We start from the raw sequence: 16,044 nt of genomic DNA, 5'->3' as shown, positions 1-16,044 counted from the left end.
CCTGTTAAATCATTTGTGCTTTTTGTCTGCCAAGATCATAGGTTCATTTTTTTAAAGCTCAGCCTGGGAAAACCGTTGTTAATTGGCCGCTGTGGGGGGCGGTTCGGGGACATTGCTGCTGTCTCATGGTCTGGAGATTTATTGTTCAGAAGCAGTTCTTGTGAATAAGAACTTGACGCTCATCTTCTGATCTGTGGCGATTAAGGTTTTGAAGAAATAAAAGTTCTCTTTCTTCTGGGTGCTTGTGGTTGCGGCCAGAAGCCGAAGCCACTGGGGGGTCCTTTTCAGTCCCTCCTTCTAAATCCCATCTTAGCGCCCTCAGGAGGCAGCACAGAAGTGTGGTAGGGGCAGCAGCGTTGCTCAGTCTCTTCTTGCCTCCTCCCCCACAAAAGCCTTTTTTTTTTTTAACTTACTTATTTGCGAGCGACAGATTGGGAGCAGGAGGGGGCGGCGGAGAGAATCCCACGCAGGCTCTGTGCTGTCAGGGCAGAGCCCGACGGCGGCGCTGTTCTGTGATCCCGTCCAGTGCGTTGTTGCTCGGGGTTCTGAGGCTTGCATCCGATACGCCCGCCCCGCACCCCCACCTCCCTACCCCCCAGCTGTCTTTTCAAGTAGTTGAGGTGAAGGAAAAAATCTGTTAACGGTAAACAGTGAATGAGTTCCTTCATTGTTTATGGCCTCGTGTCCACTCGGGGGGAGCCTTGTCCTCCTCTGGTGGTTGTCACCCCTTAGGGTCTTTGTGCAGACTCGGCTCTAACTGCGCCCCTTTTGGAGTGACCTTCGTGTCGTTTGGGAGAGTTTTGGAGGTTTTCTTTCTGAATAGCCTGTTACCTGCTGTCATGCCATTCGTGCCCGAGAATCGCCTGCTCTGGGGCGGAGGGCGCCCGGGCCCTCGCATCTGCTGTCCCTGAGGACCGCCCTCCTTGTGCGTCCCACCCAGGCCCTCTGTCCGGCAGTTTTTAATGTGAAACATATGTATGTTTTGTCCCAGTAAGGCAGGTCGCGCCTGCATTGAAGAGGATCTTAAAAGTTAAAAACCACGTACAAAGCAGAAAACACCGTTAGCTTTGCTGTCCTTGGATGCGTCCCTTCCTGTCCTTGATTAGCAGGTGTGTCCTCGTCGGCGACCAGTCGTCTGCACGCTTCGTGTGGTGCCTTTTCCTTTGTTCCCGCCATCCTCCTCCGTCGGAGAGCACTCTTAAGGTGTCTTCGTGACACGTAACTTTGGGAAAAAATTCATTCTAATGTTGGGCATTTATTCTAAATGTATCAGCATCATACCTGTGCTGGGAAGCCCCTCTCCAGTCTTGTCCCGGCGCTGCCCCGTGGCTCTGGGGAAGGCCCTGCGGGAGAGCGGCCCCGCCGGTGCCCTGCCGCGCGCTCTGCCTCCTCGCCTCACCGACGGCTCTGCCCGTTTCTTCCTACCGTCACCGGCCTGGCGTTCTCTGAAGTGCTTTTTAAACAGAACAAACTACACGAGTTAAACCGTGAGCTTTGAGCTAGAGTGTAAATGCTTAGAAGTTAATAGTATGGCGTAGGGCCGACGTGTGTACATATGCTTTTATTAGGAGTCGGACCGCGCTGCTGTTAGAGGTTTTCATTAATGTTCCAACGACGCGGAGTCCTCAGAACAGACACCGTTCCCTGGAGTCCTGTGCTCTTTCTGAGCCAGCACGACCTCCCTGTGTAGACAGGGTTGGAGATAAAAGTTCAGTTTGTATGGTTCCGGTCTGTCTGTCTTTTTCTCTCTACCTTAGCCCTAGGTCTTGAGACACGTGTACCAAAAGATGTCGGGGGGAGTAAATGTGGGGCTTTTAAATCAGGTGAAGCAGACCTGGATGGTCCACGGCCGCGTCTGGACTCTTTCCTAACTCTGTGTGCGTTTCAGGTGTGCACAGAGGAACATGGCTCAGGAAACTAACCACAGCCAGGCGCCTATGCTCTGCTCCACCGGCTGCGGGTTTTACGGGAACCCCCGCACCAACGGCATGTGCTCCGTGTGCTATAGAGAACACCTCCAGAGACAGAACAGCAGTAACGGCAGAATCAGCCCGCCCGGTAAGCATGCTGTTCCCTCGCGGCGGCGGTCGAGCCTGGGCCGCACCCGGAAGGCCCCTCGTGCGGTGCTGTCGTGGCCGGTGGTGCCCTCGCCCATCGCCAGTACCGTGTCAGCCCCTTCGGCCGCACCGGCCGTGCCCCAGGGCTCTGTTCCTAGAGTACAGGCGTGCTCCGGGCTCGTGTGCGTGCCCCGGGAAGCGAGCCGTGAGGGGGTGAGGGCCGTGAGGACCCGGGCTGTTGTGTCTGAGATGACTGTTGAGGCCAAGACGTGGAAGGAGAGCTGGGTTCGAGAGCTGCGGCCGGAACCGACTGCAGAGCTCACGTCGGGGGGGGGGGGGGCCGCTGTGGTTCTGCGCGGCCCCCTCTGCCCGCAGACTCTTCGGGGGGTTGGGCGCGTCCGTGCCCGTGGTCACCGCGGTGACCGTCCTGCATGGGTCCGCCTCACGGTTGCTTCCCGTGTAAGAGCGTGTGAGCGGTTTCTGTAGATTTTCTCGAGGCTAAGATCCAATGAATACGAATTGTTGGGGTTTCTTTTTGTTTGTTCTTGTTTGAGCGAGAGAGAGGGAGCGAGGGAGAGGGAGAATCCCAAGGGGGCTCTGGGCCGTCAGCGCACAGCCCGACTCGGGGCTCGAACTCACGGACCTTGAGATCGTGACCTGAGCCGAGCAAGATGGAGAGTCAGAAGGTCGGCTGGCTGAGCCCCCGGGTGCCTCAGAAACTGTCGTTAACGGGAGACCGTCACTACATCTCTGCTCTACAGAGGGAGAGTGTAGCCTGGCGTGCCGAGCACACATTCCAGTGCTGACCGTCTCTTTGCTTTAACTGCTGCAGCTTCTATTTTCAGTCCCTCCGTGTGTGCAGTCGTGCTTGGAAGAGTGTGTGAATTAAAGGGTCTGAGCCGAACGAGGCCCTGAGAAATGGGGGTTTGGTTTAGTAGTATATGCAGTTTGTATGTGGTTTCTTTCCTGGCTTAAATCAACTTTTTTTACAAGGGCCTACTGCTGAAAACTTTTTAACAGAAAGTGAGCATGTGCTGCACTCAGTAAAACAAGGTTCCGTCCTCCGTCGCGTGGAGAGTGGGCGGCGGCTGTCCCCGGGCGGGTGCCGGAGCGCCTGGGCGCAGAGCCCCTGATGCCCCGTGTGGTTCTGTTGCAGCGGCTTCTGTCACTAGTCTGTCTGAGTCTTTCCCGGTCCAGCGCGCAGACGGCAGTGCCCCCGACGCGCAGTCACCTCTAGACCCCGCGCCCGCGTCGGCGCAGCCAAGGTAAGGCGCTGTCTCGCGTGCTGGTGCGGGGCGGGGGGGGGGCCTGGGGTAAGCGGGCCGCGTCCTCTGCGCAGCCCCACGAGGGAGGGGACGCCCGGCCTCCTCGGGGCCAGCTGGCCGGAGGACTGGGGTGAGGACAGGCTTCTTGTCGTGCGGACGCTGGGAAGCGGTGGGGAATGTGGCTTTTCGGCTCCTATTTCTTTTTCAGACAGCTCTTCCCCCGCTTCTGCTCGTCGCCTGTCCTGCCCCAAGTCCGCGTGGACGCAGGCGCCCCGTTCTGCCGCCCGCGGCCCTACTGTGCGCAGGGCGGCGGCTCTGCCTTCTCCCTCTGAGAACACAGAGCCCCTTGCTTCGTTCTCACTCTGCTGCTGGGAGCGGGGCCGGGTCTCCTCCTCTCTCCGCCCCACGACCCGAGTCGCCCGGTCCGGTGCCCCGGCGCGCCAGGCGTGCCCCCCGGCCGGGCGTGCTCACGCTGGTTTTCACGGGCGCCGTTGTGCGCGGAGGGCGCTCGCTGCCGCTCTGGCGTCTGAAGCCGTGAGCTGTGGGGCCGCGCTGGTGTCCAGCGTCACGGCTGTCTGTGCTTCATGCATGAGTTGCAGAGAAGGGCGTCCCTGTTCCTTCTGGCTGCGCTCCTCCGCTCAGCTGTGTTGAACGCGTGCTCATCACATCCTTCTAGGGGCTGTGTGTGCGTGGAAATCAGTTTTAATGTGAATATGTTTGCTTTTCTAGCCCTGTATCAAATCAGTCACTTTTATCAGAGTCCGTAGCATCTTCCCAAGCGGACGGCACATCTGTGGAAGGAGCGCCGGACACAGAAGACCTGCCAGGTTTGCACTCGGGCTGGCGGCCCGTCCTCCCCCGACGGCGGAGCGCCCCGGCCGGCCCTGGCCCCGCCGCAGGCGGCTCGTGAATTGTGTTTTCTGTGTGAGCAGAGTACTTCATGTCAAGTATTTGAACTGTCGGGCGCCATTTCCCACCTGGCTGTCGTGATGTTGTCAGTGTAGACGCGGCAGGCAGCGTGTGCGTGTGTTCGTGTGAGAGCCCCGGCCGAGGGAGGGATCCGGGATTGTACTCTGCTGTCCTCCCTGTCACCTGTCCCAGTGGAACCCAGATTCCAGCTCCCCTCCGGGCACCTGGGCTGCTGGCTCCCGAAGAGACTCTGGTGTGTGAGGCGGGCTGTCAGGGAGACTGTTGAACTTGACTGGCGGTGGGCCCTCTCCCCTCAGTGACCGCCACGGCGTCTTGCTCCGTGCCTCGTGTCCTTGCCCGCGCTCTGAATATCCCCTGGTGTGGTTCGGGATGGTCTGGGAGGCCGCACTCAGAGGGGACTCCTAGGAGGCGGGGGGCAGCCCATGCTGGCTGGGTTCTGTGCCCCCAGCGCGTGGGCACGGTGGCTTGCTGAAGGAGGGCGTTCTGGAAAGGTAAGCCCGGGGCGAGCAGTGCGTCACCTGCCTCCAGCATGGTTCAGAGAGGCAGGCTCTCCTGACAGTGACCACGGCGCTCCTGTTATCTACTACAGCAAGAAAATGTTCTGTTTGGCCAACCTAAGCTTTCTAAGTAAAGAGTTTATATTTTTTAGTTAAATAGAAAAATTTAAGGAAGGACCGATTTAAGGATGTGTTAAAAGCAGAAACAGAAGACCCCCCCCAGACTGAGTTATGCAGGGGCCACAGGACCTTAGGGGCAGCGTGGTGACACTTCGGCTCTGCGGCTGCTGGGAGGGGCACCGTGGCAGGCAGGTGCGCCGTGCGGAGTTAGAGAGCCTGCTCAGGGGTTGTAGATAGAGAATCGGTATATACACGTGTGGTCAGTGTCACGTCTGAGATTCGGAAGTCCTTGGCACACGTTGAGAAATGCGAAGCTAAGATCAGGAGGGCACGTCGGACAACGACTCAGCAGAAGGCGAGGTGATCTGGGCGCTGGGGAATCTCACCCACAGGAACCGACCAGGAGAGCGTCAAGAAGGCAAGAGTTGCTGAGAGCTAAGGGAGGAAAAATGAGCTCCGGCCGCCGACTCGCCTGTGCTCTCCTGCACTGGAACGGCTTTTAGAACGTGAACAGAATGGGTGCTGCACAGCAGCCACTGTGCAGCCTCTGCCCGGGGCAGGGACGGGCTGGTGACTCACACCGCGAGTGGGGGGTGGAGAACGGCCCGGGCTCTGCCGCGGCCTGGCCTGGACCGCACGCGCACCAGCGGTGGCCTTGAACCCGTGTTGGGGGGGTCGTCAGGCTTCTTGAAAACGTGTAGGCTCCTTTCTTCACTAATGGTCTCAGTGATCTTTAAGGTTGAGCCAGTATTAGCTTCTAAGTATCTTTTTAAAAAACTTTTTTTTTTTTAAATTTTATTTATTTTTGATACAGAGAGAGACAGAGCATGAGATGGGGAGGGTCAGAGAGAGAAAGAGACACAGAACTGGAAGCAGGCTCCAGGCTCTGAGCCAGCTGTCAGCACAGAGCCCGACGCGGGGCTCGAACCCACGAACGTGAGATCTGACCTGAGCCGAAGCCGGAGGCTTAACCGACTGAGCCACCCAGGTGCCCCCTAAGTATCTTTTTAAAACTTAGCAGTCATTACCTTAGCACTGCAGGATCTTTGAAGAATCAGGTGTAAGTTTCATTTAAGAGGATTCATTTTCAGTGTGTAAAATCTCTTAACAGCCTTCTTTTTTAGAAATGTCTTGCCTATGCTATTGAATGAAGATTGTCTTCTTTTAATATAAACACATACCCAAATACAGGTTTTCCCCGCTCTCCAAAAGCAGAGCATTTCTCTGAAACCTTTCATAAGCCAAAATGGTTTAAAGAAGCAATTGCCATTTCGTAAAACTGAAAACTCCCTTGGGTATCTACGGCACCAACGTGGGTGTTCCGCACAAGCCGAGTGGTACGAGGCAGACGGACGGCAGGGGCGAGGGCGTGTGCGCGTGTGTGCGCGCACGCGCGTGTCTGGCTGTGTACACGCGCACGCCTCACAGACGTCCTTGGGCTTTCCCCGGGGGAAGGAGGAAACGCGGACGACGCTTGTGTCCATCTGTTTAGTGGACGGACGAAGATTGACACGAAGTCTTGGACTCCAGTCCTGTGGTCGTTGAGCTGGAAGCCAGGCCCCGACTCCAGGCCAGAGCGGCGACCCGGCCGGGGCGCTTCCTAGATCAGGAGGCGGGCGTGGGTTCCCGTCACCATGGGCAGCGCTCGTCCCCAGGGCGGGCTCCTGCGCTTCAGTGACCTGCCAGGAATCCGGCTTCTGCCCTTGGCTCCCTCTGTGCCCTCAGGGACACGTGTTAAGACGGGGAGGAAAGCCACGTGGAAGAGGGCGCACGAGGAGCAGCTGTGTACCGAAGCCAGCATTCCCTGACGCCTTGGGGTTTTGTTCCTTGTGTATTTGTTTTTGAGAGAGCACGTGTGCCTGCATGGAGGCAGGGGAGGGGCAGAGAGAGAGGGAGACACGGAATCCCAGGCAGACTCCAGGCTCTGAGCCTCCGCACCAAGCCCGATGCGGGGCTCGAACCCACAAACCGCGAGATCCCGGCCTGAGCCCAAGTCGGACGCTGGACCGACTGAGCCCCCGGGCGCCCCTCCTGACCTTCCTGATTGGAGTTTTCAGATTAGCGTCCTCGAAACAGTGCTGTCCCCTGTAGGCCGGCTGGCAGTTAGGGTTCCTTGTCGCCAGGTGGGTGGTGCTGCTTTCGTGTTGTCCTCGTGATTCTGAAGAATTTTTCTCCTTTTTATTTTTTTTATGTTTTTAATTTATTTTTGAGGGACAGAGAGAGACAGTGGGAATAGAGGAGGGTCAGAGAGAGAGGGAGACACAGAATCTGAAGCAGGCTCCAGGCTCTGAGCTAGCTGTCCGCACAGAGCCCGAGGCGGGGCTTGAACCCACAAACGTGAGATCATGACCCGAGCTGAAGCCAGACGCTTAACCGACTGAGCCTCCCAGGCGCCCCATTTTTCTTCTTTTTAAATAAGAATTTAGCCTATTACAGCCTGTTTCTCACTTAATTATTTTTGATCTAACAATTGGAAATACCTCACTCACATAGTCTACCTTAGAAAGCTCAGATTTTCAGTCACAAAGGGCAGCTTTCCAGCCGTGTGTGCGGGTGTCCGGGCGCCTCTGCCCAGCGCTCCCCGCAGCTCCCGAGCCCCTCAGACACCCGATCCCCGTAACAAGAAGTGGCTTTGGGATCCGAGGTTCTCCTGCAGCACGTGCACACGACACCCCGCGTCTGGGCCATGTTCGCGTTACTTTTCAGGGAGGAGGAGGAGTGGCCAGGCCCAGCGCTCAGGGACCCCAGGTCCGCGGAATAACGGGGTGACTGCAGGTCTTCTCTGGGCGGCGCGGGGTGCGGGAGTCACGCACATGTAGGGAAGGGGACTGTGAGGCTCCCCGGCTGCTCGCTGTGGGGTGGAGGGTGCCGAGCTGCGGGCCGGGCCCGGGACGGGGCGCCCACCGCGCTCCTGACAGCCCCGCTCAGCAGCTCGGGACTGTCCTGGTGGACGGACGTGAGAAAGCTGTGTGGGCTCAGACTCAGAGATTCCTTCTGCTCGAGAGGGTGGGTGAGAGTAGCAGGCCGTCCTGGGAAGAGGGGGACAGGGGTCAAAGCATGCCGCTGGCTGCAGCCGCCAGGACTGCGGGCACAGGCGGGGGCACACGGCCATCGGGCCCAGAGTAAAACTGGGCCTCTGGAAATAGACTTCACAGTTGATTCTCAACAGGGGGGCTGAGACGTCCCGGAGGGGAGCCTGGGCCTCAGCAGATTTGCTGGGACAGGCAAAAGGGTGAATGGGGCCCCTCCTCACGCCTTTCACAGACGTTTGCCTCAGAACGCATCAAAGCCCGAAACGGTAGGAGCTGAAGCTGCAGAACAGACGTAACGCTTCATGGCCTTGGATGAGGCAGTGCCTCCTTGGACGGGACTCCTAGAGCGCTGGCGACCGGAGGACGGCAGATAGTCCAACTCGAGCAGCGTCGGAGCCCGTGCGGCTCAGGGGTGCCGTCAGGAGCGAGGAAAGGCCATCCAGAAAATGGGGAAGAAGCGTCATGGTTCAACAACAGGAAGACCCTGTTCTGAAGGGCAAAGGAAAGGGTTTGAAGAGACACATTTTCCGAAGACGATGTACCAGTGGCCCACGTGTTAAGGATATGGGGGAACTCGAACAGGTGTACACGGGTTTGGGGGGACATAAAAGGATGTAGCCACTTCAGGAAAGAGCTTGGCAGCCAGAGATTGAGTTCAGAAAGTTAGAGCGTTCGCTGTGTGGCCCAGAAGCTCCTTTCCTAGATCCCAGGAGACTGAGTCCGCGGCCACACACGCAGACTTGTGTAAGGATGTCCCCGCTGACCGACCCGACGGCCGCCCGCAGGCCAGCGGACAGAGAGGCGGGCTCTGTGTGCCCTGGAGGGCTGCTGACCGGGCAGGGGTCCCCACACGGGTGCGCTCTGCAGGCGGGCCGAGCCGAAGAAGCAAACCGGGTACGCAGGCCGCAGGTTGGAGGGTTCATTCGGAGGGCAGGTGGGGGCGGCGAGGAGGGCTTTCTGCGGAAGGAGCAGCCGTGGGAGGGGAAGCGCTTGGGCCTGAGCCGAGGGGCCGCACTGCTGGACGCCCGGACCCTGTCTGAGCCACGGCACGGAAGGTCCCTGCGACGCCGGCTTCTGGTCGGTGGGGAGGGGACACAGCCTCGTGAAGGTCGGTTCCTGGTTTGTTTTTTTTTTTTTTTAAGATGGCACAAAGTTGTCTTTCAAGAAGATGGATGTGCCGCTTCTTTGCCCCTGGACACCTGCTAACAGGAGCCGGCGTCCTGCCCAGAGCCTGACGTGCGGCTGGGCGGAAGCCACAGAGTCCCGCACGCGGTCCCCTGCTGCGGACGCTGGGCTGTGAAGACTACTGAAAATATGAGCACTAGCTCGTTAATACTCCCCTGCCAGCTACATTGTTACATGATAACATGTGTTAACTTACCCTTCCTAACCTTCTCAACGCAATGGCTGGAAAATATAAAATTCGGTCTTCGGCTCGGTGTATATTTTTTTGGGCCCTGCTAATATACAGGCTCACTTGTCTCTTGAATATTTACGGTGTTCTCAGTGCGTAAAGAATTTTTGAGCTGGGAGTAACTGAAAGATGATTCGGTCCAGCCCCTCACTTTGCAGGAGACGAAGCACAGAGAAGGAGCGAGTGTTATGCAGGGGGCGTCGGGACCGTGTGCGCAGGACGCGTCCGCCCCGGGCGGGGGGAGGGGACGCGCGTCCTCCCGCGTCAGGAAGGCCGGCGCGTGTGTTACAGGGGTGCGGTGTCCGCGCCAGGTCCTCTCGGGGTGCCTGTTAATGTTTCCTGTGTGTGGTTGTCTCCTTCGTCGTGTGGATGAAAATGCTCCCAAACACAGGTAACACTGAATAGTGTGATACACTGATTTTTCTGCTTGTGTCCTTTTTTCTAACAGGACCCAGAGCGGAGGGCTTTGATCCTCTTGACCACGTGGTCATCCATGTCGGGGGCTGAACTAATTGTACCTGCCTTGTGCTTTTTTTTTTAATTTTAATATTAAAAAACTTTTTTTTAATGTTTATTTTTGAGAGAGAGACAGAGCGTGAGCAGGGGAGGGGCAGAGAGGGACACAGAATCGGAAGCGGGCTCCAGGCTCTGAGCTGTCAGCACAGAGCCCCATGCACAGCTTGAACTCATGAACCGTGGGATCATGACCTGAACTGAAGTCAGCTGCTCAACTAACTGAGCCACACGGGTGCCCCTAATTTTAATATTTTTTAAGTGTATTTATTTTGAGCATAAGAACGCAGGCATGAGTTGGGGGGAGGGACAGAGAGGCAGAGAGAGAGGATCCCAAACAGGGCCCTTACCGTCAGGACAGAGCCTGAAGCTGGGCTCATTCCCCCAGACTGCGAGATGATGGCCTGAGCCGAAACCAGGAGTTGGACGCTTAACCGACTGAGCCCCCGGCGCCCCTGCCCTGCGGCTTTGAAGTTTCTCAGAATAACCGGCCCGTCGACTTTGTCTCGTTGGGATTCCCACTAAAACTCCAGTTGGCTTCACAGCCTTCCTGTGACGCACGGGCCGCCCGAGTCGACCTTCGGACGTGCAGATGCGGCGCAGGCGGCCGCCTGATACCGGCCCTGAGCCAGCGGGCGCCCTCCTGTTTTCAGGCCTCATTTCAGACCCCGAAAAACTGCTAGTTCTGGGGAAACTTCCTGTTTAGTATGATTATGGCCCTTTTAAAATACTGAATTGTTTCCTTTTACGTAAGAGTTTGATAAGGCGTGCTTTTTCTGAAGTCTCACATAGAAAGTAAGGAAATAGGTAATTTGGGGGAATCGTGGACTTACACCAAATGCTGTATCCTCCTGCCCGTGAACTGATTGGGGAATGTTGAAACTCGGGCTACCAGCCCCTGGTGTGAGGGAAGCTCAGGTCACCTTGGTCTCCCGGGGACACAGTGCACTGTGATCGGCGCCGGACGCCTGCCCCAGCTCCCAGGCCCTTGGGTTTCTCGTGGACCCGCGCCGTACAGGCTGGGCGCTCGCTGCAGACGGGCCCTGAGGGTCGACCCTGAAGTGTCTTCGTTGAGGTGCTTCCGCGCAGCAGCATTGGTGTGTGTAGCAGGCGAAGGCGTCTTCACGTCTCCGTTCCCGCACGCCGGAGTCTGTGCCTCGGAAAGTGCACCCGTCCTGTTAGAAACGCATTCTTGGGGCGGCGCTGTTACTGCCGTGAAAGCATTATGTGCGTGTTTACTTGAACATCCCAGATTCTCGGGAGAGCCGGTTAGATACGATAGCTTACAGACTTCAGAGGGGAAACACATTGTTTTCGGATTGCAAGTTAGACTATTTTTGAGCCCTTTACACATAGCGGGACATAACCCGATACCATCCCAGGGGCGTGGATAAAACATGTAGACGAGACAGTTCACCCCTGCCCTCCTGGAACTCACGTGCCGAGGCTGTTTGCTGATTGATAGTAAAAGGTGTTATGTGTTTCAGAGTAAAATTCCTATTTGTAGAGCTGTCTCCTATCTGGCTCCAAAAATCACAGAGTTGTTTGTTGGTGCGCTCATTGGTTTGTACTGTTTTGTCTTTGTTATATTTTGTTAAAATGGGATGTGATACAGGCAACATACGCAGGGTGGGTAGGTCAGGACCGCCCTGCGGGTTTCCGTGCAGCGCTGGCCATGCAGTCGGGCGCGAGCCTCGGCACCGGGAGCGGGAGTGGGGAGGATGTGCCCTCACCCTGGAGGCGCTCACTGCCGACCATGTGGGCAGCACCGCTGGGGCGCATAGTGAGGCTCCTGATCCAGGCTGTTGGGTCTGCGGGGGAGCGAGACAGATGAGAAGAGTGGGACCGGAGGGGCGCGGGCAGGCGTCCCACACGGAGAGGAGGCCGCGGAGCAGAGACCAGAAGACTGTGTCTGCCCAGCGGAACGGGCGCTCGGCTGCGGCATGGCGGGGGGGGGGGGGTCCTGCTGGGCCTCTGGGCTTTCTCCTGGGGGGAGTCCCGTCACCGGGCTTGGCTTGGTGCCGTGCGTCAAGTGTGGCCCGGAGAAGCACGCACGTGGTGGGCCCAGGATTTGGTGGGACGAGTAAGGAGGTCCCAGGCATCAGCGAGCCTCGTGGAGACTGGGGACGGCCTCTTTGGAGGACGGAGGAGGGAGGCCAGGGGTGACGAGGACGAGGAGGGGCCTGTGGGCACGCCAGGTCACGTGACGGCCCCCGACTGGTGACGCGTCCAGGAGGCTCCGTGGGGTCAGGGCTCAGGTACAGGGCTGGAATCCTGGTGCGGCTGGCCTTGGCTTCGCTGCTTGAATGCATCAGTTTGTCCCCCCCGCCCCAATTATAGCCTCTAATACATTTACCTTCCTAGTGTTTTAAAGGTTTTCTGGAACATTCTGAGAGTTTTAAACAGTGCTCTACCTGGTCTTGCTTTCAGCCTTGTTTGCCCTTGTTCTGAGGAATCTATGTGGTTCTGACCCTAGCAGTTAGCATGTGGCCATTTCCTCACGTACTTAAATTACTCCTGTAGTATGAGAGAGAGTGTGTGCGTGTGTGTGTGCGTGTGCGCGTGTCTGTGCGTGTGTGTGTGCGTGTGTGTGTGCGCACGCGTACCTTTTATTTCAAATACAGGATTAAAAGGAATCCAGTGCTAGGCCTTGAGTCTGTGCCTATACATGTTCTTCCGGATTTCCTGCGTGTGTGCGTGTGCACTTGTGTGTCATGTACACACATACCTTCGAGGGATAGGGGTCGTGTCATCTAACTGACTTTGTAACGCGTAAGCCTCTTTCCAGGCTCAGAGTCCTTGGTGACCCTCACAGTAACAGACCGGGGGGGGGGGGGGGGGGCGGAGAGGGGGGACAGCCACCAGCCAGCATCAGAATCTTCCTGAATAACTAAATTTCACCCCTTTGCTGTTTTGTCAGCTTCAGTATCAGATACGGCACAGCAGCCATCTGAAGAGCAGAGCGAGTCTCTTGAAAAACCAAAACAGAGAAAGAACCGCTGTTTCATGTGCAGGAAGAAAGTAGGACTTACTGGTAAGGGCCGGAGGGCCGTGTGTGAGCCTCAGGCCGGTGCGCGGGGCCGCGTGCCGCACTCTGGGCTCCGGGCGCGCACTTACATTCCCGCAGGAGCTCATCCTGGCTTAGGCTCACTTCCGAGCTTGCTAAAATAAAGTAGCTTAAATTATACACCCGAGAGTGACATGAATGGGTGTTCTTCCACTGATCCATCCCAGCGGAGCCCGCGAGGGTCAGACAGGCCGGGCCCGGGCGCCCGGCGGAGGGGGGGACCCGAGCGCCCGCCCGGCCCCGATGCTGGGGAGGCAGCAAGCGTGGTGCCGCACCCCCTGGGCGGTCCGCAGTAAGGCCGGGGAGGCGGGGGCCACAGCCCGTCCGTACAGAAGCGGGGGGTAAGAGCCCATCCCGGAAAGTTCCATGGCGGCAGCACGTGAGAACCGGGCCGCAGCTCAGAGCTGCTGGAAGAGGGGCGTTTCAGGCAGAAAGCATAGCTCGACCAGAAGGCCGGAGGGGGGAAGAACGGGGCCCTGTGGCTGCAGCCCGGAGCGTGCGAACGGGGGCGTCGGACACGTGGTCAGACAGAAACACGGACGGGCTGACCGTGTGCCCTGTGGTTCCCGGTGAACGGCCGCCACCGCCCGCTGGCTGTCCGGGGTCGTGCTCCGCGCTCCGCAGTGTGGGACGTGCCGCGCACAGCTCAGGAGAGGGCTCACGTTGTCAGGCCGTCTCAGGAAGGCTAGTTTGGAGATCAAGTGCGAGGCGATGAGTCTGCGATCAGAGACACTTAGACTGGCCCATCCTTTGGCAAATGTGTTTTTTAAAGCCTACCAGCGTGGCCAGGTAAGACGTTTCAAAACAGACACAGAGTCAAAGAGAGTCTTTCTGAGCCTCAGAAGCTCTCAGGCTTTGTGAGTGGAAGGCTGAGACTCCGTAATTCTCGTCTGGTCCAGTCTGTCAGTCTGGTGTTACGGTTGGCTTCATTTTCCGTCCGTTCTCCTGAAGAGACAGAACAGGTTTCTGAAGCAAAGAGAAAGGAAGAAATGTGGGAGAGGAAACTTACATCGGATGTCAGTGTTTAAAACGGTGGTTCCTGCGCTCCATTTCCAGCAGCTCCATCGATTCATAAAGCTGATTGGAGAAGCGAGACCGGTTTTACATAAAGACCCTCCGTGCCCTGTGTCTCTTGGCTGGCTTCAACTCCATGGGCATTTCCCTGAAATTAAGTAGCGTTATTGGCACGTTTACTATGTGCTCAGTTCCCACCACTCCCCATCCAGCCCCTGCAGTAACTTACGCAGAGACGGAGGCTCAGAGGGGCTCCAGCGCGGCGGCCCTGCCCACGTACCCTGCTCTCGCTCCGCTCAGCCGCAGGAGCCCCCCACCCCCGGGGGTCCATCCGGGGGAGCCAGTGTGGGGCCCGGCCTCCCTCAAGGTTCCCTGCACCCTCTCCGTTAAGTTGTAAGGCTGCCGCTGACAGTGCGCTCACCTGCACATTTAGAATTCGGATTTGAGAGACGTTTCACATGCGATGCAGCCATCCCGACTTTGATAGACGCCATCGTGGCCACGGCCCAGCTGGAGGCCGAGCTCTGGGCAGGGGTGAGGGCGGCCGCAGGGTGGGAAGGAGACCGGAACCGCCGCCGTCAGCGGGGCCAGGGCGCCTGGAGCCGCCCCGCCCCCGCTCACGTGTGTGTCCTCATCCGTTTGCAGGGTTTGAATGCCGGTGTGGACATGTTTACTGTGGCGTGCACCGATACTCAGACGTGCACAATTGCTCGTACAATTACAAAGCTGACGCCGCGGAGAAAATCAGAAAAGAGAACCCAGTAGTTGTCGGTGAAAAGATCCAGAAGATTTGAACTCCTGCGGGAATACAAACTGCTTTGACCATCTGCAAACTAAACACTGACTTGAGGTTTTTTTCCTGGTCCCGGGGAGCGTAGCGCGGCGTGCCGCGTAGGCCTTTAATCATGCATGTCAGCAGAAGAATAGATTGCTGGTTTTGTTTGGAAAATGACTCTGAACCTTTATTTCCATTGCAGTTTCTGTGGCTGAAAAGGCTTAAGTAAACTTTCCAAGTATTATCCTTTTAAGATCATTGTAATTTTAGTTGAGTGCCGAGGGCTTTTATAACAAACGCGGAGAACTTTCGGAGGGCTGTGATTTTCCAGTATTAAACATGCATGCGTTGATCTTGCAGTTTATTTTTCTCATTGTGTGTGTATATAGAGCTTTTCTCTGCAGCACGATTTGTGTTTTGATACCGCCCGTCAGGGCGCGACTAGTTACCAGTAACTGAATGTACCTTAATCATTACGCTGCTTCTGTTGTTTCATTAACAAAGGTTACACATGTGTTAGCGTGTAGTTTCTTTGCACCCACTATTTATGTCTGAATCATTTGTCCCAGGAGAGTGTGTGCTGTGAGATGCCCAGTCTGTGTGTTTCTGAATTTTGTTGAGCCGGGGAAGCAACAGCCTACGGGTCCTGTTGCTGACCGCAGGCTTCCTTCAGAGCGCGGCGCCGGTCCGGGCGTGCACGCGGCGCGGAGAGGGATCTGCAGGCGCTGTGCTGTGTTATGTTGACCCCACCCGTCTGTGATTCAATAAAGAGGAAAACCGCATGTTCGTGTTCTGCCGTTTCTGTTACTCCCGCTGGCGATCACCTTGACCTTCCATCTCTCCTTCACTGGCCGCACAGCCGGCTGCCGCTGTCCCGTCTGCTTGCGGCCGGTCGCGCCATGGTGAGTGGCGACCTCACGTCCCTTTGTGTTGAGGACCTCAGCGCCGCTTTCGTGCCGAGGACTGCTTTCTGTCGCTCGGAGATCAGATTTTCCAGCTCCTTTCTACAGCCTGTCCCGCTGAGTTAGCATCTGGTTAGGAGCTTTTTCTGGTCAAATTCGAATACAGCTGCAGGATTGTGGACTCGACCGACAGTTAGCCTCATGGTCTTCAGACGTTGCCCGTGAATCCTTACGTAAAACAGATGGAAAGCAGGGTTTTCCAATAGGAGTTTCTAGGTTTCAGTTTGCCTGCCACTTCTTGGCTGTTCCCTCTTAGTACGTGACGGTGACTCAGCATGACGGTCTGTAAGTGTGATGTTTTTAAACGTGATGTGTTAATTTATGACATGAGCAGATTAGAGAGAGAAAACTGCCCCGACCAGCTCAGCAGACTCAGGTTCAGCCCGGAATAGAGTTTA

At 57.0% G+C, this 16,044-nt stretch overlaps 1 protein-coding gene across 4 annotated transcripts in view; it reads left to right on the top strand.

Annotated features, from left to right (window-relative positions):
* Positions 1-15,466, top strand: part of ZFAND6 (zinc finger AN1-type containing 6) — a 58,508-nt gene extending 43,042 nt beyond the window's left edge. For 3 of the 4 annotated variants that reach the window (XM_029951611.1, XM_029951610.1, XM_029951608.1), the window contains exons 2-6: positions 1,889-2,058; positions 3,214-3,322; positions 4,052-4,149; positions 12,749-12,862; positions 14,555-15,466. In XM_029951611.1, coding sequence (XP_029807471.1) covers positions 1,905-2,058; positions 3,214-3,322; positions 4,052-4,149; positions 12,749-12,862; positions 14,555-14,703 — 624 coding nt within the window. In that variant the 5' untranslated portion in view covers positions 1,889-1,904 and the 3' untranslated portion in view covers positions 14,704-15,466. Of the gene's footprint in view, positions 1-1,888; positions 2,059-3,213; positions 3,323-4,051; positions 4,150-9,043; positions 9,734-12,748; positions 12,863-14,554 lie in introns of those variants that run through there. The other variant, XM_029951607.1, reaches the window with a different exon arrangement.
* The last annotated feature ends 578 nt before the right edge of the window (positions 15,467-16,044 follow it).

Source organism: Suricata suricatta, chromosome 9 (genome assembly GCF_006229205.1).
Source record: "Suricata suricatta isolate VVHF042 chromosome 9, meerkat_22Aug2017_6uvM2_HiC, whole genome shotgun sequence".
NCBI classification, from domain to species: domain Eukaryota; kingdom Metazoa; phylum Chordata; class Mammalia; order Carnivora; family Herpestidae; genus Suricata; species Suricata suricatta.
This window is presented reverse-complemented; position numbering and strand designations above follow the sequence as displayed.